The 21453-nt window shown below is 43.5% G+C and overlaps 1 protein-coding gene across 1 annotated transcript in view; it reads left to right on the forward strand.

Moving 5' to 3' along the window:
* The window catches only part of ehmt2 (euchromatic histone-lysine N-methyltransferase 2), a 63087-nt gene that overhangs the window by 28310 nt on the left and 13324 nt on the right, over positions 1-21453 (forward strand). The window contains exons 3-14 of the mRNA XM_056297998.1: positions 12664-12819; positions 13128-13396; positions 15054-15140; positions 16396-16516; positions 17095-17205; positions 17604-17740; positions 18305-18448; positions 19058-19368; positions 19546-19779; positions 20573-20655; positions 20923-21029; positions 21180-21302. Coding sequence (XP_056153973.1) covers positions 12664-12819; positions 13128-13396; positions 15054-15140; positions 16396-16516; positions 17095-17205; positions 17604-17740; positions 18305-18448; positions 19058-19368; positions 19546-19779; positions 20573-20655; positions 20923-21029; positions 21180-21302 — 1883 coding nt within the window. The remainder of the gene's footprint in view (positions 1-12663; positions 12820-13127; positions 13397-15053; positions 15141-16395; positions 16517-17094; positions 17206-17603; positions 17741-18304; positions 18449-19057; positions 19369-19545; positions 19780-20572; positions 20656-20922; positions 21030-21179; positions 21303-21453) is intronic.

The raw sequence follows: 21453 nt of genomic DNA on the forward strand, positions 1-21453 counted from the left end.
CTTTAACACTAGAACGACCGGGATGTCACTCCTTCCTAAAACGACCATGATTGGTCAAATTGATGGCCGGTTTTTAAACTCTATATTCTGTCAAGATAAATACCCAATTGAGATATTAATGCATTGCATGTTAGTATGTCTGTTAGGAAACGACTGACACCAAAATTAACATTTAAAAACTATAATACTATTTTTAAACAATTTAAACTTCAGAGAGACATGGTCAGACTTGAATGGCAATATTGAAAAAGTGAAAATCTTACCTGAAAAACAAGATACGGGTCTCTTCTGTCTTAACTTTGTCCATAAGTGCCTTTGCTGTCTGTACAGTTCTTTCAGCCAGGCCATTACTCTGGAGGTAGTGTGGGCTTGATGTGATGTGTGTGAACTCCAAGGACTTGGCAAATGATTCAAACTCCTGTGATGCATATTTGGGGACCATTGTATGAGACCACGGTCTCTGCAATGCTGTTTCTCGCAAACACTGCTTTTAGCTTGTGTATCACGGCTGCTGATGTGGTGCTGTGGAGTTTGCCAGTTCAAAGAACCTGCTGTAATAATCGGCAGTTACAAGGTAGTTGTCACCACTGCAAGTGAACATGTCTGTCACCACGACCTGCCAATGGCCTGTCTGGGATGCGGTGAGGTATCATGGGCTCTTTGGCGTTTGATGGGCGGTGTTCTAGATAGGTGGGGCAATTTCCAACAATGTCCTCAATGCACTTGAACATTCCAGGCCAAAATATGATGTCTCATGCTCTTTGTTTACTCTTTTCCATGCCTATGTGCCCAGCATGAATCTTCGTCAACATCTTTTCTCTGAGGCTGATAGGAATAATAATCTTCTCTCCTCTGAAGAGGATTCAATTTATTTTAGACAGTTCATCTCAGGTTGCGCCATAGATGAGGACGTCGTCTACGATGGCGGCCACTCTGTCGAGACTTTGGTAGGTTTCATCTATTTTCCACTGAAATTTGTCCTGAGCTGAGATAAGGCCAAATGGTAGGCGCAGAAACCAGTATTGTCCTAATGGCATGTTGAACATTGTGAGCTTTGAGGACTCATCTGTGAGCTTGATTGCCCAATATCCTGATTGTAAATCCATTACACTAAAGTAGTGTGCACCTGCCAGCTTGGGTGTGATGTCCTCTAGTGTTGGCAGAGGGTAATGGGGACGCTTGATGGCTTTGTTTAGGTCTTTGGGGTTGAGGCAGATCCTGAGCTTGCCTGTGCGTGGCTTTTTGACCCCCACTAGCGCATTGACCCACTCTGTTGGTTCTGTTATCTTGGTGATGATCCCTGTGTTCTCCATATTTTGCAGCTCTCCCTTCAGGCGGCTGCGTAGAGCTAGGGGTATCCTTCTCAGTGGGCACACAACTGGTGTTGCTGCTGGGTCAAGGTGGACGTTTCACTCTCCTGGGAATAACCATATTCCCTCGAAAACTCTTCCATGGTAATCTGTTTGTCAGCTGGTGTGGTAATTGATAGCACTAGCTTGATAAGGTCTAAATCTAGACATGCCTTTAGGCCTAGCACTGGCGGCGCTTGTGTCTCTACTATGTAAAAGTCCAACATCTTTGTGTTCTTTGTACTTGCATTCTAACATGCATTTGCCTTTTACAATGAGTTGTTGATCTCCATACCCTGTCAGTTTGCATGAGGTGGGTCGTAACTGTCGTTTGCACTCATCCCTCAGAAAGTGGTATTCACTCGAGGGAATTACATTAACCTGCGCCCCAGCGTCCAATTTAAACTTGAGCTCTGCACCTTGTTTCCCTATTTTGATGTCTGCAAAGGCTTGTTCAGTTTCTGAAAAATGTCCCTTCTGTGTCACTGCATCAGTAAACAGTTCATCTGCCTCTCTGTCTGATGCCTGGTTGTTACTCACTGCATGCACTATTTTACCTTTAACAGTTTTACAAACTTTGGCAAAGTGGTTAAATTTTCCACATTTAGTGCATTGTTTTCCTTTTGCTGGGCAGTAATCCAGATTTTAATGTGTTTTCTGCCCGCATTGCTCATTTTGAAGTCTCTGACCTGTCTTGTCTAAAACGCGCTCTCGATGCGACGTTCTTTGATATGTGCCTGTGCACTGCATGCACGGCCTGTTCACGTGACCCATTTGTGACATGGTTCGCATCTGTGCTTGGGCCAGCTTGTGCCATCAGACAATGTCTATCGCTTGGTCTAATGTCAGCTCCAATCCAACGTTTAAAAGTTTTTCTCTCACTTTGACAGACTGTATTCCAAACACAATGCAGTCCCTGACCATCTCCTCCTCGTTTGCATAAGCATAGTCCTTTACAAGTAGCTTTAACACAGTTACAAATTGTTTCAGTCTCGCTAGTCCCTTTCACTTTTTCATGGAACTTGTACCTAGCGAATATTGTATTTTTCTTTGGCATAAAGTATGCTTCGAAACGATCGTAGTAACTTTTTAATACCTTTGCCTCGTCCGAGGTAAGAGTCCATGTGTTGAAAATGTCTCTACCTTTCTCTCCAATCCACAGAAGCAGGTAACTGCATTGCTCACCTTCCCCTTTGCTTTTCAGCGGGCCAGAGAACATTAGCTCCACGTGTTGCCTGAACTTTTTCCATTCTCTGGATAAGTTGGGGGAATCCCAATCGATTTTCGGCAAGGGGACTCCAGCGACATCCATCTCTGTCCTCTATTCTAACACCATGTCTTGTTTACACACTTGTGTAAAGTGATAAAATAGCAGAACTGCCGGAGATAAACTGATGCAACTTTATTAACCTCGTGCAATGATGCAACGCAAGCGACAACTTTTCAGCAAGGACCTCTGGGCACTAACTACTATATGGTTGATATATATTGATGCTAGATCCAACGGGGTGTAGGCACGGAAGTAGAAGTGATTGGTTGTTGCGTCAGCCAGTAGACAGCACGGAACCTCGAATCGCACTAACTGCCAGACCGACAGACAGAACAATAGTTGGGGCGAATTAAGTTAATGTTAGTTAGCTAGTTTAGTTTAGGAACAGCGGGAAACAGTAGACTGACAATAGACGCAGCTCAGGCCTTTGGCCCTCGCGCGCGTTCGCTCGTCCAGGACCGGGGGGAGGTCATGAGCCTGCGGCCTCACTCCTTAGATGCAGCTTGGGCCTTTGGCCCTCGCACCTTTACTACCCAACTGTATGTCAACGTGGATTGTAAAAAAACACACAGCTAAATAACTATAAAGCTAGCTAGCAACATAATCCGTGACTTCATATGTAGTCGAAGGACCTCGAGTCGATGTTTCAGTGCGCATCGTTTGTTTCAAGTTAGTGTGCTTTGAGGTTCCGCGCTGTCTATTGGCCGACGCAACAGCCAATCACGGCTACTTCCATGCCTACACCCCTTGGATCTAGCATCAACCCTACTATATACAGGCTCTATGTGTCCATACAGATGCCTGATGTAAGTACCAGTGTTGCAAGTGTAGGTGCATATAAATAACAGACAGAGTCGGGCTGTGTCTCTTAGTAACGCGTATTCACCAGCTGTGCCCATAACGGAACTGAGGCATGTTACACAAGGCAAGTATACATCAATCAGTGCCCCCAGGGGGAGCTGTTGGCTGCATAACATTACCCTACCAACATCTCCCTTCCTTTCGTAGAATACAATACCAAACAATATAATGGATAGTATTAGCCATTAGAACATTAGTGCTCATATCCCAATATTAAAATAGTGCAATGGAAATAGTGCATCAAGAAGAAACAGCAAGTCAATATCAACCAAAACCTTTGCAGAACAATAACAACAAAATGGTAGCATCAGAACATCCACAAGACCACTGAATAAGAACATTAGAAGTGAACATCACAGTTTTTGTTTCGTTTTTAAAAAAAAAAAATTTAATGTCCACAGTCCAGTGTGTGTGTGTGTGTGTGTGTGTGTGTGTGTGTGTGTGTGTGTGTGTGTGTGTGTGTGTGTGTGTGTGTGCGCGCGTGTGTGTGTGTGTATGTCAATCTCAGTACAGTGTATGACCTAGAGGTCAAGTCTTTCTGGAGGCTTAATCTGCCTCCCGCTCCAGGAGAAGGCCCAGCCCTGTAACTTACGGCATGGTGTGGTCACAACCGGTGGGGGAGATGGCGGCGACCTCGAGGCTGACGACCTTGGTGATATTACAGGGCTGCTGACGACTTCCTCCATGCTGCCCCCGCTCACATTGCCCCCTTCAGCTGCACACGCGCCCACAGGCTGCTCCGGTGGCCGTTCGGTGTGGGCTGACGGTTGTGGAGGGCCAACCTCTGCTGGTCGGAGATCAACCCTGTTGCGGCGGTGCATGGTTCCCTCCATGTTGACGAGATAGGACCGCGGTCCCACCTGCTGCAGGCATACACCTCTCCTCCGTCGGCCTGTCCTGTCACCCAGGAGGGGTTTCAACCTTACAGGCTGGCCGACGTTTAGCTCTGGCAGATCCAGATATGTCAGCTTCGCTGCCTGATGCTTCACCCTCAGCTTGTCTGTGACCCCAGTGATGATCTGAGGTGCTAGCAGCTGGTCGGCCACAGGGAGAAGAGTTCTCAGCCTCCGTGACATCAGCCGTTGTGCTGGGCTGCAGCGCATGCCCTCAGTGGGCGTGTTTCTCCAGTGTAGAAAAGCCTTCCAGGGGTCCTCGTCAGCCCGTCTGCTTTTCTGCATAGGCCTTTCACAATCTTCACTGCAGACTCTGCTTTGCCGTTAGCTTTTGGGTGTCTCAGGGAGGACATGACATGTTCAAAGCCCCACTCCCTCGCAAACGCCCGAAACTCTCCACAATCAAACTGACCTCCACAGTCGGAAATGACCCGGTCAGGGATACCGTACCATGCAAACTGCACCTTGCACTTTCAAATGGTCGTTTCTGCCGACAGGTCTGGGAGTAGATCAATCTCCCAGAAGTCCGAATAGTGATCCACCATGAGCAGGAAGTCCTGCCTTGCGTAGCTGAACAAGTCCATGCTCACTAGCTGCCAGGGACGTGTGGGGAGCGGGTGTGACATCATAGTCTCTTTCTGTTGCTCGTGTGCATACTGACACGCTGGCTCCTAAAACGCACACCGTCCTGTGCGCTTATTTCATCTCTGATGGCCCAGTATTCTCTGACGGCTATGGGGCTCTCCTCTTTGCGTTCTGGCCATCCCTCCAGCACAACTGACTTGAGTGTTTGAAGACACACATCCTCCTCTGTGTGTTTTCGAATCTGTGCGAGGCGTTGGCTGGTGACGTTTAGATAGTCTGCTTGCTGAATGGCTGCCGTGTCGTACTGCACCTGCTGCATGCTGCAGACCATTTCACGTTTGTACTGAGTGTCCGTTCTCTGTGGCAGGGTGGTGGCTCTGCTGAGCGTGTCACTTATGTACATTTCAGGGCCTGGCTTGTACATCACCGTGAAGCAGTAGTTCTGAAGTGTGAGGAGCATGCTTTGAAGGCGCTTTGGTGCACTGAGAAGGGGCTTAGTGAAGGTTGACAGCAGCAGGCGGTGGTCGGTCTCTGCAGTCACATCACCCCTCCCATATAGGTAGTAGTGGAAGCGTTGACAAGCGAATACGATGCTCAGGCACTCCTTCTCAATCTGAGCGTAGTTTTGCTCCGTCTGGTTCAGCGCGCGGGAGGCGAACGCAACCGGCTGTCCCCCCTGAAGCAGGCAGCAGCCCAAACCGGTCTGACTGGAGTCGCTCTGTATGGTGACTGGCTTGCTGACATCATAGTAACGTAGTACTGGCACCGCCGTGACCAGCGTCTTGATTTCCTTCATAGCAGCATCATGTTTGAGCAACCAGTGCCACGGCACATCTTTGTCCAGCAACCTTCTCAGCGGTTCACACACCTCTGACAAGCGGGGCATGAACCTCGATAAATAGTTAACGAAGCCAACACACCGCTGAACGCCTTTTGCATCCGTGGGGTTTGGCATGTCCAGGACTGCCCTGACCTTCTCGGGATCAGCTTTGAGGCCCTCCGCCGACAGTATGTGGCCGTGGAAGCGGACCTCCCTCACACGAAACTGTAGCTTTTTTATGCTCAGCCTCAGCTTCACTTCCCTGCATCTGTCCATCAGAGCAATGAGGTTTGCGTCGTGGTTGCGGACGGCCTCCTCCTCTGTGTCCCCAGGGGGGGCTGTTGGCTGCATAACATTACCCTACAACAACCAGTAGCTAATTCATTATAATTCAGTATGTTCCTCATACGAATATTACAATGGCCATCTTGGTCATTCTATTAAAATCGGCAGAGATCCTAGCTCTGCTCTTCTCGCAGATTAGCTATGATAGCCATACTTGGGCTATCACCTGGTGTGGTCGAAACTTTGATGTCCCCCCTCTTAGATGACTTCACTGATTTCGACATTATGTCGGTATGTACTTTCTGTAACAGTTTCTGTTCACATATATACTTTTTGATTGTCAGGGGTTATGAAAAAGTACTGTTTTAAAGTAAACTCACGGGACAGCAAGATCAACATGTCTTCTACATTCCGACGTCACCGGAAGTCCCCCCCCCCCCCCCCCCGAGCTTTCTTTCTGCACCAGTGAAGTTTGTGCCATTGTCAGATCAACGACTTAGACAACTTGGCCTCGGTGACATGAATCCACTCACAGCTTAAATACACAATACTGTATCCAGTGAATATGCGACTTCAAGGTATATGGCTTGACTTGCCATAGTAAATATGACACCATAGCAGGGGTGGCTAACCATGTGCCATGGAGAGCCATGTGTATGCAGGTTTTCATTCCAGCCGGACTCCACACCAGGTGATTTTTTTCAATCAGTGAAATCACCTGGTGTGGAGTCAGGTTGGAATGAAAACCTGCATACGCATGGCTCTCCATGGCACATGGTTAGCCACTGCTGCCATAGCGCCTGACCATATTGTGACCTTTCTTAACCTCAGTGGGTCCAAAGTAGTCTACTCCTGTATTTGTGAAAGGAGGTAGGTTTGGAATAGTCTTTCTGGTGGTAAGTCTGCCATTTTTTATTCTTCAAGCTTTCCTCGGCAACGTCAGCATACAACACAATCAGATATTGTTCTTCTGCATGCTGATTTGGCATTTGTGATCCAGTTCTTTCAGAGGGTTGATAACATATGGTTTCTTCCAGCATATCCTGTGAGTTTATGAATATGTTGTAGAATGAGTTTGGAAACATGTTGATCCTTTGATAGAATAACAGGGTGTTTAACCTCTTCAGGCATGGCTGCTTTACTGAGTCTACCTCCTACTTTCAACATGCCATCCTCCAACACTGGGTCCAATCTGGACTTACCACTGTTGCCTTTTACAGCTTTCCCTTTTTCCTGGTTTGAAACTTCAACTGGGAATCGTTCCGTCTGGCTAAAACAAATAATTTCAACTTCAACCTTTGAAACGTCTTCTACAGTTTCTGATTGACTGCCAAGTGCAGCTTTAAGCTTGGCCATTTCTTTTTCCACCTTTGCATCACTCTGATTAGAGACTTGCATCACTCTGATTAGAGCTTGAGAAACCAGGCTACTGTGATTTTTAGTCAACCCCAATCAGGAAAGTAGTTCAGTAATTGTTGTGTTGCATTGTTTGAATCATTTACAGTAATGGCATTCACAAAAACTTTCTTTTTGACATCAGGGTCATTGCTGGAAATGTATTTGTTTTTCTTTCTTTCTTTTATGTAAACTATAGTTTTGTGAGGTTCCAAACACACTTCCATCATGACAAACTTTCGAGTGTGCTTACCTCAGTTTCATCTGTCACATCCACAACACCTGATTGTAGACCTGATGATGCAGTGGTGATACAAATTACCTCTGGTGTGTCTGTGTTGATATAGTCGGGGCCAGAACCAAGAGTGTGCTGCATATGGAAGAGAAACTCCACTGTCAAGCTTTGAAGATTACCTTGTTATATGTGAGCTATAATTTTGTGAAGCTCCAAACAAACTTCTTTCATGATGGCAATCTTCAATGTGAATAGCTTACCTCAGGTAAGCATACACAATGCCCGATTGTGGAGCTGATGTTGCACTGGAGCTTGGATAAATATTTTCGGAGACCTGAAAGGGTGGTGACAATTAGCAATCCTGGTATATTTTGCCTGAAGGACAAAGGCATACATATTACATTGGATATACTGTCTCTCATAAAACATTAAGGCCAGGTCTAACAGCAAAAGCTCTAACAGCAAAAGCCTGATCCCTCTTTGTAACAAACCAAGCCCTGGGAATGACTGACAGGGGTCCATCTACAGACCTTAATGGTCACAGGGGGATATATCTACCAAGTCGTCCACCCATCCATCCATCCATCCATTATCCAAACCGCTTATCCTGCTCTCAGGGTCACGGGGATGCTGGAGCCCATCCCAGCAGTCATTGGGTGGCAGGCAGGGAGACACCCTGGACAGGCCGCCAGGCCATCACAGGCCCTGCACACACACACACACACACACACACATTCACACCTAAGGACAATTTAGTATGGCCGATTCACCTGACCTACATATCTTTTGACTGTGGGAGGAAACCGGAGCAGACACGGGGAGAACATGCAAACTCCACACAGAGGACACCCGGGACGACCCCCAAGGTTGGGCTCGAACCCAGGACCTTCTTGCTGTGAGGCGACTGCGTTAAACACTGCGCCACCATGCCACCCTAAAAACCAAGTCAATAAATCACAATTGTATGAAGTAGTAAGACCATTTAAAATCAATTCAAAATATAACAGGGAGCCAGTGTAGGGGAGGCAAGCACAGCAGTGATATGATCACGCCTCCTTGTCCCGGTAATGAGCCGAGCACTGGCATTTTGTACCAACTGCAGACGGTGGAGGGAGCCCTTGCTGATACCAGAATAAAGTGCATTACATTAATCAAGCCGAGTATAGATAAAAGCATGTACAACTTTTTGCAGATCGTTAATTGATAAAAAATGACCTAATTTTGGAGATTGGCTGGAGCTGGAAAAAGCGTGACTGAACAACATGTTTGATTTGATTATCAAAACTGAGGTTAGCATCGAATATTACCCCAAGATTTCTAGCAGCCTGCTTAAGACTACTACCTGACAGACCACCAAGTTTAGTAGCAAAAGGGCTGATTGAATTTTCGGGACCGAACAGAATGACCTCAGACTTAACATTAAATTTAAGAAAATTTTTGGGAAATCCAGGATTTAATGTCAGAGAGGCAAGTTGTGAGATTTGCGAGGGCACTAGGATCTGTGGGTTTTTAGTGGCATGTATAACAGAGTGTCATCAGCGTAAAAATGGTAGAGCACATTGTGATTTTGAATGACCTGGCCAAGGGGCAGCATGTATATAGAAAAGGCAAGGGGGGCAAGAACTGAGCCTTGAGGGACACCACAATTCAACTGAGCCACAGAGGAGGTAGAGTTACCCAGAACAACAACCAACCAGAACAACAGAAAAAGTCCTGTTGGTAAGGTAAGAATGTAATAAACTAAGAGTCGAGCCCTTGATGCCAACCTAAGTCTCTAAGCGATGTAAGAGGATGTTGTGACTGACCGTGTCAAAGGCAGCGCTTAAGTCTAAAACAACTAAAATCGAGCAGTCACCTCTGTCTGCAGTCAGCAGTAGGTCATTAGGGACACTAGAGCCGACTCAGTACTATGAAGTGCTCTAAAGCCAGACTGTAAACTGTTAAAAACAGTATTAGTGTTCATAAAAGAAATCAACTGAGAAGAAATTACGCTGTCCATAACCTTAGATAGAAAAGATAATTTTGAGATTGGCCTATAGTTACTTAGGGACAGGTGATATGAATTAGGTTTCTTCAGTAATGGGTGATTGATGGCATGCTTAAAACTATCTGGAAAAGAACCAGACGCCAGAGAATTATTAAGAATTTGCAGAATAACGGGGCTGATCGTATTCCTATGACTATCTACTACTTAACTCCCATTATGAATGCTATCTACAGGTCACAGTTGGAGAGTGAAATGTTGAAATGATATGCAAATATAAATGTGCATTGTATTAACATATCTACTTTTGATATCATGAATTAAAATTTAACTAGTTGAAATGTCAAATTGCGATATCAGAAATTGAATTACAGCTAGTTGTAATGCAATTCTAACTAATTAAAATTCCAATTCTTTATATCGGAAATTCTATTTTAACTAGTGAAAATGTGAATTTCTGATATCAGAAATTCAATTGTAACTAGTTACAATGTGTATTTCTGATATCAGGAATTTGATTTTTAGCTAGCTAAAATGCATATTATTGATATCAGAAATAAAATGTCAACTAGTTGAAAATCTATTTGTTGATAACAGAAATACAATTTTCGACATCAAGAATTTAAATTTAATTCTTGATATCGAACATTTGATTTAATGATATCAACAAATGGATTTTTGACCAGTTATGATTTTATTTCTGATATCAACAATTAGTATTTCGACTAGTTAAAATTGAATTTTCGATATCAAGAATTGGCAACTCTCATTGAAATGAATGAGAAAAACGTTTTAAATCTCAAAAGTTAAAATGGAATTTCCGATATCAAGAATTGGCATTTTAACTAGTTAAATTTTAATTTCCGACATCAACAATATGTATTTTAACTATTTCGAATTCGAATTTCTGATATTAGAAATACACATTATAACTATTTACAATTGAATTTCTGATATCAGAAATTCGAATTCGAACTAGTTAGACTTGGAATTTCTGATATTCTCTAGAAACGAATTAAAGCTAAAATGGCTTGCCTTAAGTTGTTACATCGTTAATATTTTTACCATCAGAGAATGCTACATGAAAGTCAAATACTAGTTTTGTGCATCTACTTGGTCTGATGTCATATCCATATTAAGCTAACTTTAAGATATAGCAAACATTAGCAAACATGGCAGTTTGGGGCAACTTGTCCCAGGAATTTTGGGGTAAGTTGTCACATGTGATAACTTGCTCCAAAATCACTTACAAGTTGCCAGTAGGGGAGACCGGGGCTTCTTGTCACATGGGTAAGTTGTCACATCGTTAATATTTTCACCATCAGAGGACGCTACATAAAAGTCGAATACTAGTTTTGTGCATCTACTTGGTCTGAGGTCATATCCTGTCCGGGAAAAGTAAAGCACACTGTTAACTGAGGTGAGCGCTGATACAGCATTTTTCACATTCTTAAGTAAAAGAACTGAACTTGACATTTTTTGTAATAATTTTCTATACATAGACACAGAGAATATGCTTGTTAACTGTTGTCATATTTAATTTTTTGAATGTGTTTTAAAGAAAGAAAGGAAAGAAAGAAGGGAGAAGAGATGGTAAGGGATTATAAAAGAAAATGGCAGCACACCACCTGATGTGATGCTAAGGGCAGTGAGGCAGGTGAATTTGGCAAATAAATCAATCAGGTGTACAGCGAAGGATTATAACATTAACTATCGTACGCTGGCTCAATACTGTAAGACATTCACCACAGCTGAAATAGAAAGTCTGACAGTCATCCCAACTATGGTGGTTGGGTATAAATCTCCATAGCAGGTTTTTACCCCAGACTTGGAGCTGCAGCTTGAGCAGTACCTTATGAGATCAACTGACATCTATTTTGGTTTGTCACCAACTGAAGTGAGAAAGTTAGTGTATGAATTTGTAGTGGCACGGGAGCTGCAGTTCCTACCAGCCTGGGCTGAAAAAGAAAAAGCCAGCAGCGAGTGGTTTACACACTTCTTATTAAAGCAGCACCCTAAACTCACTCTCAGAAAGCCAGAGGCAACTATCCTTGCCAGGGCAAGTGCCTTTAACAAGGAGAATTTCAAGGCTTTATTTGACAATCTGGAAAAGGTGTTAGGCCGACATTCACTGGGACCAGGGGACATCTGCAATATGGATGAAACTGGTGTGACGACTGTGCAGAAACCAAACCGATTGGTGGCCAGACGTGGTTTTAAACCGGTAGGGTCACTGACATCTGGTGAAAGGGGTAGTCTCAGCAACAGAGAACAATATTCCCCCCTACTTCATATTCCCTGGGGTGAACTTCCTTGATCACTTCCTCGACAATGGACCACCTGGCAGCAAAGGAGGAGCAAACCCCTCTGGCTGGATGAACGAAACACACTTTGTGGATTTCCTCAATCATTTTGTTGAGCATGCCAAATGTTCAAAGGAAAAGCCATGCTTACTCCTTCTGGACAACCACAGCGACCATCTTTCCATTGGTGGACTAAATTTTGCCAAAGAAAATGGCATAATTATGCTTTCCTTCCCATCCCACTGCTCACATTGGCTGCAGCCTTTGGATAAAACAATTTATGGGCCGCTGAAGAAGCACATAAACTCTGTCTGATTCCTGGATAAGGAACAACCCAGGGAAAACAATCACAATCTATGACATCTCTGGGATTGTGGCAATTGTATATCCTCTGGCTGCAACCCCACTGAATATTCAGGCTGGCTTTCGGGTGACTGGGATTCAACCTTACAACAGGCATGTGTTCTTGGAGACAGAATTTGCACCATGCTATGTCTCAGATCACCCCTTTCAGGACCGAGCCCCTCCAGGCCCCAGCACTAACCCAGCCCTGCCTATTAGCACCACCTCACCCTTGCCTAGTAATGCCAGCTCATTTCTTTTTTAAATTTTTTTGACTGCCTATTACTCATATGCCAGTGCTGCTTTTCAGTGTTAATTGACACTTCTGAACCTTTTTCTAGATAAAGTAGCTGCTATCACTGTCAAGGAGACAGAGCCAATGGGCGGGATGGGATCAATGTTTCTGTTTCGGCAGTCAGAAAAAGATGATCCCAAAGCCAGGGATGAGGATGACAATCGACCATCCCCTTCTTCCACATCAAATAAAGCTGCTGCAGGTGAGATTTTAATCAATTCAACTTCCTTTCATTCATTCAACTTCTTGAATGGGTGGTAATATTTTTAAATATCTCTGTATAGCTGTAGTTCTACTTTTATTTGTCTGTCTTTTGCTAACATTTATGTAATTAATTTCCAGTCCTTATTAATTTATACTATGTTTATTTTTACTCCTGTTTAATTGGTCTTGTTCATATTTTTGCCTTGTCTGGTTTTATTTCTTTTGTAAAGCACTTTGTAACATTGTTTTAGAAAAGTGCTATATAAATAAAAAGGATTATTAACTGTCCTTATCCCCCTCTCACAGGGCATGCAGCCAAGTCCATTCCATCGACATCCTCCTCTTCGTTCTCCCCATCTCCCTCTACCTCCTCAGCGTTGTCCCCTGGCAGAGCGAAGATGAGTGTTTCTGGGCCTGGTACCAGTAAATCAGTCCTTCCTCCTGCTCCTTCCTGCTCCTCCTCCTGCCTCTCCATCACCGCCACAACCACTTCAACTTCTTCTCCATCCGTCTCCACTGCCCCACCAAAGATCCACCGAGCCCGTAAAACCATGAACCGACCACCCCCAATGCAGGTTACCTGTAACATTTTCTGCAATATTTATCTATCAATTAGCAAAGGTTCATTAAAAGTGAAGCTCGCGCAGACGTGGCCATCTTAAAAGTTTACATTAAATTCCCTAATAGAAAAAATTACAGCATGCGCAGGTATCTTTCACTGAAAAACACTAGAATACTGTGTTGGAGCTGAATGTGCGACTGCATCCTTTTGCACTGCCCATGTCCAGATTGGAAATTTAGAAATTTTCTCAGTACTATACAGAATTATCAAAGTATGTGAAGTTGACAAACTCTAATGTTAATGAGCTTCTATTGGTAAGACGCCAACACTTTTTTTTCCACAGTGAATTAGGTTGGAATCATAAAAAGCTCAGCCTATACAGTGTTAATTTGTGGAGACAGCATTAATGGAACAAGCATTAGTAAGGAGTCACTGTTATCTACACTGTTTTGTAGCTCCATGACATGGCCTGCCAGCCTATAGGTGCTTTATATGCTATTGGCTTTTCCCGCCTAGATTGCCACTGTGGAACTTGAGATTTTTCCCAAATCACAGTACTTTGCACCGAGGTCCATTTCTTAATAAATTTACCGTTGTATATAGTATATGTAAGATGCTCTGTGTTCACAGTTATTAAGGGTTCTCCTGTTTCACTTGCCATAAACTCAGTCAAGGGTTGTGGAAAAAAATAGACATACTCACTCATACTTATCAAGAACGCACATAGATATGGTGAAATCATTGGTGAGTAAAATATTTATTTAGTGGAAGCACTGGCAAGCGTGTGGTCTTGATTCATCAAACTTCGTGGTCTTTTGCCGAATCGGCCGTACTAAATTGTTCCTATGTGTGTATGTGTGTGTGTGTGTGTGTGTGTGTGTGGGCCCTGTGATGGACTGGTGGCCTGTCCAGGGTGTCTCCCCGCCTGCTGCCCAATGACTGCTGGGATAGGCTCCAGCATCCCCGCAGCCCTGAGAGCAGGATAAGCAGTTTGGATAATGGATGGATGGTCTTTTGCCAAGTGACTTTGGAATGAATCAATTTCACTGAAATGGATCTTTAATTGATTCAATAAACTAACAATGAACAAGTATTTGCCCATATTTGGAAAATAATGATTGATACAGTGATCTGCCAGTGTTTAGCAACAGCACTATTTTCTCTGACATTGAGTGCCCCACCCCTCTGAGAGCAATAAAGAGCAGTTTATATGTAATATGCAGTGATGATCGCTGGATTGACAGACAAAGCTAAGGCTAGGTATAAAATGATCTTGGGGGAACCTGTATTACAGAGTCAAACTATCCCAAGCAATCAGTTACCTCTTGTGGTAATTCATATAGCTTGGATAGTGGCGAGAATTAAACTTGAATGTTTTTAGACATAGTAATAGTAATTAAGGAAGGTGGGACTTTCTGCTACTCATTCATATAAACAACAGTCTGAGAAGGCATTGTAAATGGAACATTGGGCATGGCCCTTAACTGTCAAAGTAACCAAAAAGTTGTTTTTGTCATTGCTGAAAAAGTATATTTTTTGGTGATGCATGAAAGTTTCTGTTGCAACTAACAATGTAAAACACATTTTAAGAATTAGAAGTATTAGCTACGAAGGACCAAATTCTTGTTGGCTTCTCGTGACTACATGATACGTCTCATTGATTGCTTTAGATAAGTCGAGTTGAGGCACCAATTGTACCTGTCATACCTTCAGGACCCTCTGCCTGCCTTTCTTCAGACAGTGAAACAAGTGAGTGGGTAGATCTTTTATGTATGAACCATAATGCATGTGTAAAAAATGACCAAAGTAGTTACATGATTTAACATACTTTGCTGTCCCCCCTTGGGTATCTCACCTTGAACTCATATGTTGAATCAAGTTGCTTGCTTTACCATTGTTTATTTTTCTCAACAGTTTCAAAAAGGAGAAAATTGGGTCTGTTAACTGACAGCACATCTGAGAAGGCAGAGAAAGTTCCTCACAAAACACAAAATGTAATCTATGGTTTGGTATGACAAGTGATGTTGTTGGGATGCTAATCGCTATAGCCACGACTGGAAATGTTAAAACTTTAAAAAATATGGACTCTTGAAATTACAGAGGTTCCATTTTAGGTATCTGTTATTGAAAAAAAAAATCACACATAGATCGATTTCATCAAACCTGAAACATAAAAAAATAGATGTATTCTAGTTCCTTTATAAATATTCATATAGAAAACATTTTCATCAAGGAGGCAGAGCCTGTTACAAAGGCTCTGCCAGCAAAGAGCAATAATTGACTGCCAAAGTCAGATGAGGAGGTAGCTGACCATGTTATCCTCGGTCAATATGTCAGAGATTCAGAAACGGTGCCAGGCTTTTGATTTGTCCCCTGTCCATTTGACAGTGATAACTCATATCCAACAAACACATTATTTCACACTGCATTAATGTTAGTCATTTGCATATCTAATTTATAAATGATGGGCTGTTACTGGTTAGTATTAATTTTCTCTTATTTTATTTTTTTGCAGTCTGAAGATGATGGGGTTGAAGCCAGACTGCATGCGAGAGAAACAAAGTCAGTGAACATATCAGATCATGTGAGTGGCTCTGTTATTCTTGCTGCCTTTTTCGTTTTTTTCCTCTTTAAAACGGCATACACCCAGATATGCTAGCTAGCTAACAGAGAAGTGCACAAAACGGTTTGAGACATTCCACGCGATCTTTACTGTTGGTGTAGTTAAGCTGCCATTGGACAATTACATCTCAGGTTTCTACAAGTAAATTCATTAAATAAGCTGTTGCTCAAATCCGGAAGTGTCATATTTATTTTGTGCGCCTAGTATAAAGACAATTAGGGGACAGATTCTATGTGGAGTTTTTAACATTGTAATTTAAGCCCTGATTAAATCGGATCATTTTCAGTGTTTCCAATTATTCCCTACGAGAAACAGTAGGGAATCATTGGAAACAATTGAGATAAAGCCACTTTTTTCGTTTGCTATCATCTAGTATCTCTCCCTTGCAGAGTTCAGAGTCTGACACACAGATGGGGTCACAGAGTAAAAATGGGACTGCTAAGTTTTCTTGTACAGAGCCAGGGCAAATGAAAGAGAGCGATACAGCTGATGGGGTTGAGTCGCTTGGAGGTGAGCGAAATGAAATCAGTCAAGTTTGCTGTGTTTTTCCAAGAATAGTAGTAGAAGAAAAATTGTGCTAAAGTTGATATATTAGGTCATTGAGTTCTGTGTAGGGCGGCACGGTGGCGCAGTGGTTAGCATGGTTGCCTCACACCAAGAAGGTCCTGCGTTCGAGCCCCGAGGTAGTCCAACCTTGGGGGTCATCACGGGTCATCCTCTGTGTGGAGTTTGCATGTTCTCCCTGTGTCTGCGTGGGTTTCCTCTGGGGGCTCCAGTTTCCTCCCACAGTCCAAAGACATGTAGGTCAGGTGAATCGGCCATACTAAATTGTCTCTAGGTGTGGATGTGTGTTGGCCCTGTGATAGCCTGGCAGCCTGTCCAGGGTGTCTCCCCACCTGCTGCCCAGTGACTGCTGGGATAGGTTCCAGCATCCCCGCGACCCTGAGAGCAGGATAAGTAGTTTGGATAATGGATGGATGGATGGGAGTTCTGTGTAAATCAGCTTGTGTATCTCAGTGAATGTTATCCCGTTGTGCATTGTTCTGGTCAGTGACTGGTTTGCCGCCTGTTATCTCTTCTATCCTCAGTAGTAACAGAAGCAGCAGGCTCTCTTGGAAGGTCCAGTGAGTACACAGAGGTCCCCCTAGGTGCCTTGGACATTGCTGCTGCTGACAGTCTAACCCTCTCTCCTCATCATGGTGGGTGACTTATTTTTTTGCAGTCTATGAGTGTACTCCAAACCTGCCCTGCTTCATATTTACAAGCACTGTGACAAACACAGGCACTGTTTGTCACTAAGCAGCTTCCCCACAGCAAGCTGAGGGTATCTGGCTTGTCCCAGAGCATCTCATTATTCATTTTTGAGAGAGCAAGAAGAGCACTTGTTTCCCCACTCCGATTTTCTCAGTTGGTCCAGGGATTTGAACCAGCAACCTTCCAGTCAAGAAATTACATCTCTAACCTCTAGAGCCACATCCCCCTTCTTTCTTAAATCTTCTATCCTATGTAGATTAGACATCATTAGTCGATTAACAGCACAAGATTCAAAACAACATATGAAAATTTTCTAATCTCTTCCTCCTGTCGTGTCATGCAGAAGGAAGTGATGCCGGGGAGACGGAGCGGCTGGAGGAGCTGCCCCTGTGTAGCTGCAGGATGGAGGCTCCACGTGTTGACAGCACCACCCAACGGATCACCAGACAGTGCATGGCCACTGAGAGTGTCAATGGAGAGGTGTGTGTGTTTTGTTTACTTTTTGTTTCGTGTGTCTTCTGAAGCGTGTGCATATACTGTATAAGCTCAGTCAAATTAAGTATGAATGTACATTTTTCCCATGGCACTGTGGCAATGTGGCATTCACGAGGCAAACTGAAGTCAGTCAGTCACTCATGTAGGATACGTCATTCTCAGGGTAGAGTATTTCAGACTAAGTTATGGTATTCAGCAACCAACATTCTTGTTTTTACAAATCTAAAAAAACCCACTCCTTTGCTGAACAGTATTTAATAATTCAAAGGAAGCAATTATTGTCTAGTGAAAGTTCAACTTCAACTGTTTGTCTTCACACCTTATTTATGAATTTTCGTACAACTCATACAGTCCTCTGTGTATTCAGAAAAAAAGTATTCTCACTAATATATAAGGGAACAGAACTGTGTAAATAACCTGCACTTTTTAAAGTATTCAGTTCCTAAACACAGGCACTCATCATCATCATCATAAGCACCCCAGTCTGTGTATGTGGAATAAACCACCCTTCTTACTGTGTCATTTACTCGATCTTGCTGTGTTTACCAGTTGAGTTGTTGTTCCAATACCACTGTGAAAGGAGAGACTATGCGGCCATCCAGTCGTGTGCCTCTCATGGTGCTTTGCGACAGCCATCGGTCACACATGGTCAAACACCACTGCTGCCCTGGCTGCGGATATTTCTGCATAGCGGTAAGGGTTTATGCCTCCTGCTGTCAACATTAAAAACCATTCTTCTCATTAAGGTTTATCCAATATTATTGACTAACATTTTCCTGTTGATAAGTAGTTTAGAGCAGAAGAAGGTCACCAGTGCTGCTAAATATTTTTGAAGGATTCCTAAGAACTGTTTCTTAGATGTTGCTTTACTTTGGTAAAGCTCATATTTTGCATATAGTATTATGGAATAAATGAGGCAATGTTAACTTAATGCTCGATATGCGCAAAACAAAATCATACTGAGACTTTTTTTTGCAGTATAATAACAGATATGGACTGGACTGCATTTTATATATCTAATTTCTAGCTGCAACAGTCACTCATAATGCTTTACGCTTTAATTAATACCTCACATTCACACATTCGTACACTGATGGCAGTGTCAACCATGCAAGCAAACAACCAGCTCATCAGGAGCAATTAGGGGTTAGGTGTCTTGCTCAGGGACACCTTGACATTACAAGGAGGAGCCAAGGATCGAATCAGCAACCCTCCAGTTATCAGACGACCTTCTCTACCTACTGAGCTACTGCCACCCCATATCGCGAGTCTTCAAACCTATACTTCCTTCTCTTCTCTCAGGGCAAATTTCTCGAGTGCTGCCCGGACCAGCGTATCGCTCATCGGTTCCACCGGGGTTGCGTGACAGTGCTGGGTGGAGGGCGCGGCAGAGGGAATGGTGGGGGCATGCTCTTCTGCCCCCACTGCGGCGAAGACGCCTCGGAAGCCCAGGAAGTCACCATCCCTTCCTACGCCTCTGCAGCGGCCGTCATCACCATGTCGGCCTCCTCCACCACCACCCCATCCCTCCCCCCCACCAGCCTGATGGCACCCTCGCTCACGGCCTCCACAGGAGGGATGATGGATGGGAAGAAGCCCGAGAGACCTGTCAGGTAAAGACTCGATGGAGGAAGAGAGCGGTAGATGTCTCTTCAAGCGGGCTCACAACTCACCTATGACATTTGGTGGATCATTTTCTGATGTCACTAGATGAATCTATGATGTGCCCCACACCAAGCACACAAACATATACTTCCTCTCCTCACCTACTTCCTCCCTGTCTTGCTCAGTGCACGTATGCGTAGTCTTGGGGTGCGGCAATGGGAAGTGGAGCAGCAGCAGCCTGCCCAGTCTGTAGCCTTGGCAGGGCCCATGGGCACCATCCCCCCAGTGGAGGAAGGAGTGGATAGCGTGGGGCCATCACTTTGTCTGCCCAGTGGAAAACACATCTGCCCCAGTGCACTTCCACCTGGACCCAGCAGGGAGGCACTACAGAAGGCCATTCTGACACAGGACAGTGAGAGGTTAGGAGATGGACATATGATGGATGTTTCAACTGAAGTTTCACTGATGGGTACTGGCAGATGGTAATTATGAATACATGATCAAGGAGCCATAAACATGTGGCCATTCCCACTTTTCACTGTATGCTTGTTCAAATAATCTTTTTTTTTTCTCCTTTGCATGGTGCAAAAATGAGTGGAGGTTTTTAATTTTTCTTTTTTTGGGGGGAAAAAACCCCACTTGAGTCGAGGCACATGTTTTACAATATACTTTTCTGGTCTGTTCACAGAAGAACTGTCTGTAGGTTAGATGGATTGAGTCATGAGGAGATACTACAATGCCTACCATTGTTTGCAATCTCTCACTGTTAAATCATATTTATGAATAAGAAAAATGAGCCCTTGGCATCTTCTGACAGACTTAATTTACTGCTTTATAAGTTCAGTCTCTTTCATTCATTTCCATTTAGGTCTGAAATAAATGTATTGTAATCTTTGTGTTAGGCCACCATCATATCTTTTGAAAGTTTGCAGATGAGTTCAGTTTTTGTTTTTGTTTTGTTTTTTTGTATGCGAACAATTCAGAAACTAAATATCATGAATGTCAGATCTAATAAACTAATTTTCTCATAAAAATTTCAATTGGTATCTGATTAGAATATCCTGATTTAGAGAATCTATGCCCCTTTTACCTAAATATTTTTTCCTGGACCACTTCTTAGCAAAATATCCAGGGCATAGGGGATTTTAAACAATTTAAACACAGAGTTGTTCTTTTATTTTTTTTCCCCCACCTCTTATTTGTCATTGTCAGGAGGAAGAAACTGAGATTCCACCCCCGCCAGCTTTACCCTGCAGCTAAACAAGGCGAGGTGCAGAGAGTACTGCTCATGCTGAGTGAGTGGCAAAATGTACCTTTTTCAAGCATTTGATCAAACTGCCAGGGTTGTGTGCATTGAGATAAGTGAAAGACAAGTAAAACCTTCCTTCACAGTCAGTCTCAGTGTTAGCGGTCCTACTTTTTCATGTTGTTTCCATGTCAAACCTTGGGTGAGAAGTCAGTTTGAATCATTATGTGTGCTTCCCTTTTGCCTGCTTAGTTCCTGATCAGATAGAAGTATATTTAAGTAAACCTTATTTCTTTTTGTCTGTGTGGGTTTCCAGTGGAGGGCATAGACCCCACTTGCCAGCCTGACTCACAAAACAGGCGCTCTGCTCTACACGCTGCAGCTCAGAGAGGTCTGTTGGAGGTCTGCTATATGTTAGTACAGGTGAGATTTTTACAAGAAAACACATCATTAGTGACTTTAAAAACTTCATAATTTGCCCCTCTTCAGTATAAAATGTTTTTTTCAAATGAGAATTTGGTTTTGGTGTCGGAGAGTAAATCATAATGTTCTGTTTTGATTATGTATTTGCAGGCAGGCGCTAAAGTGGATGCCCAAGACAAGGCCCTGAGGACCCCTCTTTTGGAAGCGATCATCAACAATCACGTTGAGGTGGCTCGTTATCTGGTCCAGAATGGTGCCACTGTCTATCATGCTGTGAGTATCTTTAAACCCCAATGTATGTAAATACAATTAGTACATAAGGTCAACACTGATTTATTTTCAGGATTTTTTTTTCTACACTCAACCCCAATAATTTACTTGTAGATTGTACTTTTTTTGTCCTGTCAAGGTGGGCTGCCATGTC

Source organism: Lampris incognitus, chromosome 18, assembly GCF_029633865.1.
Source record: "Lampris incognitus isolate fLamInc1 chromosome 18, fLamInc1.hap2, whole genome shotgun sequence".
NCBI classification, from domain to species: domain Eukaryota; kingdom Metazoa; phylum Chordata; class Actinopteri; order Lampriformes; family Lampridae; genus Lampris; species Lampris incognitus.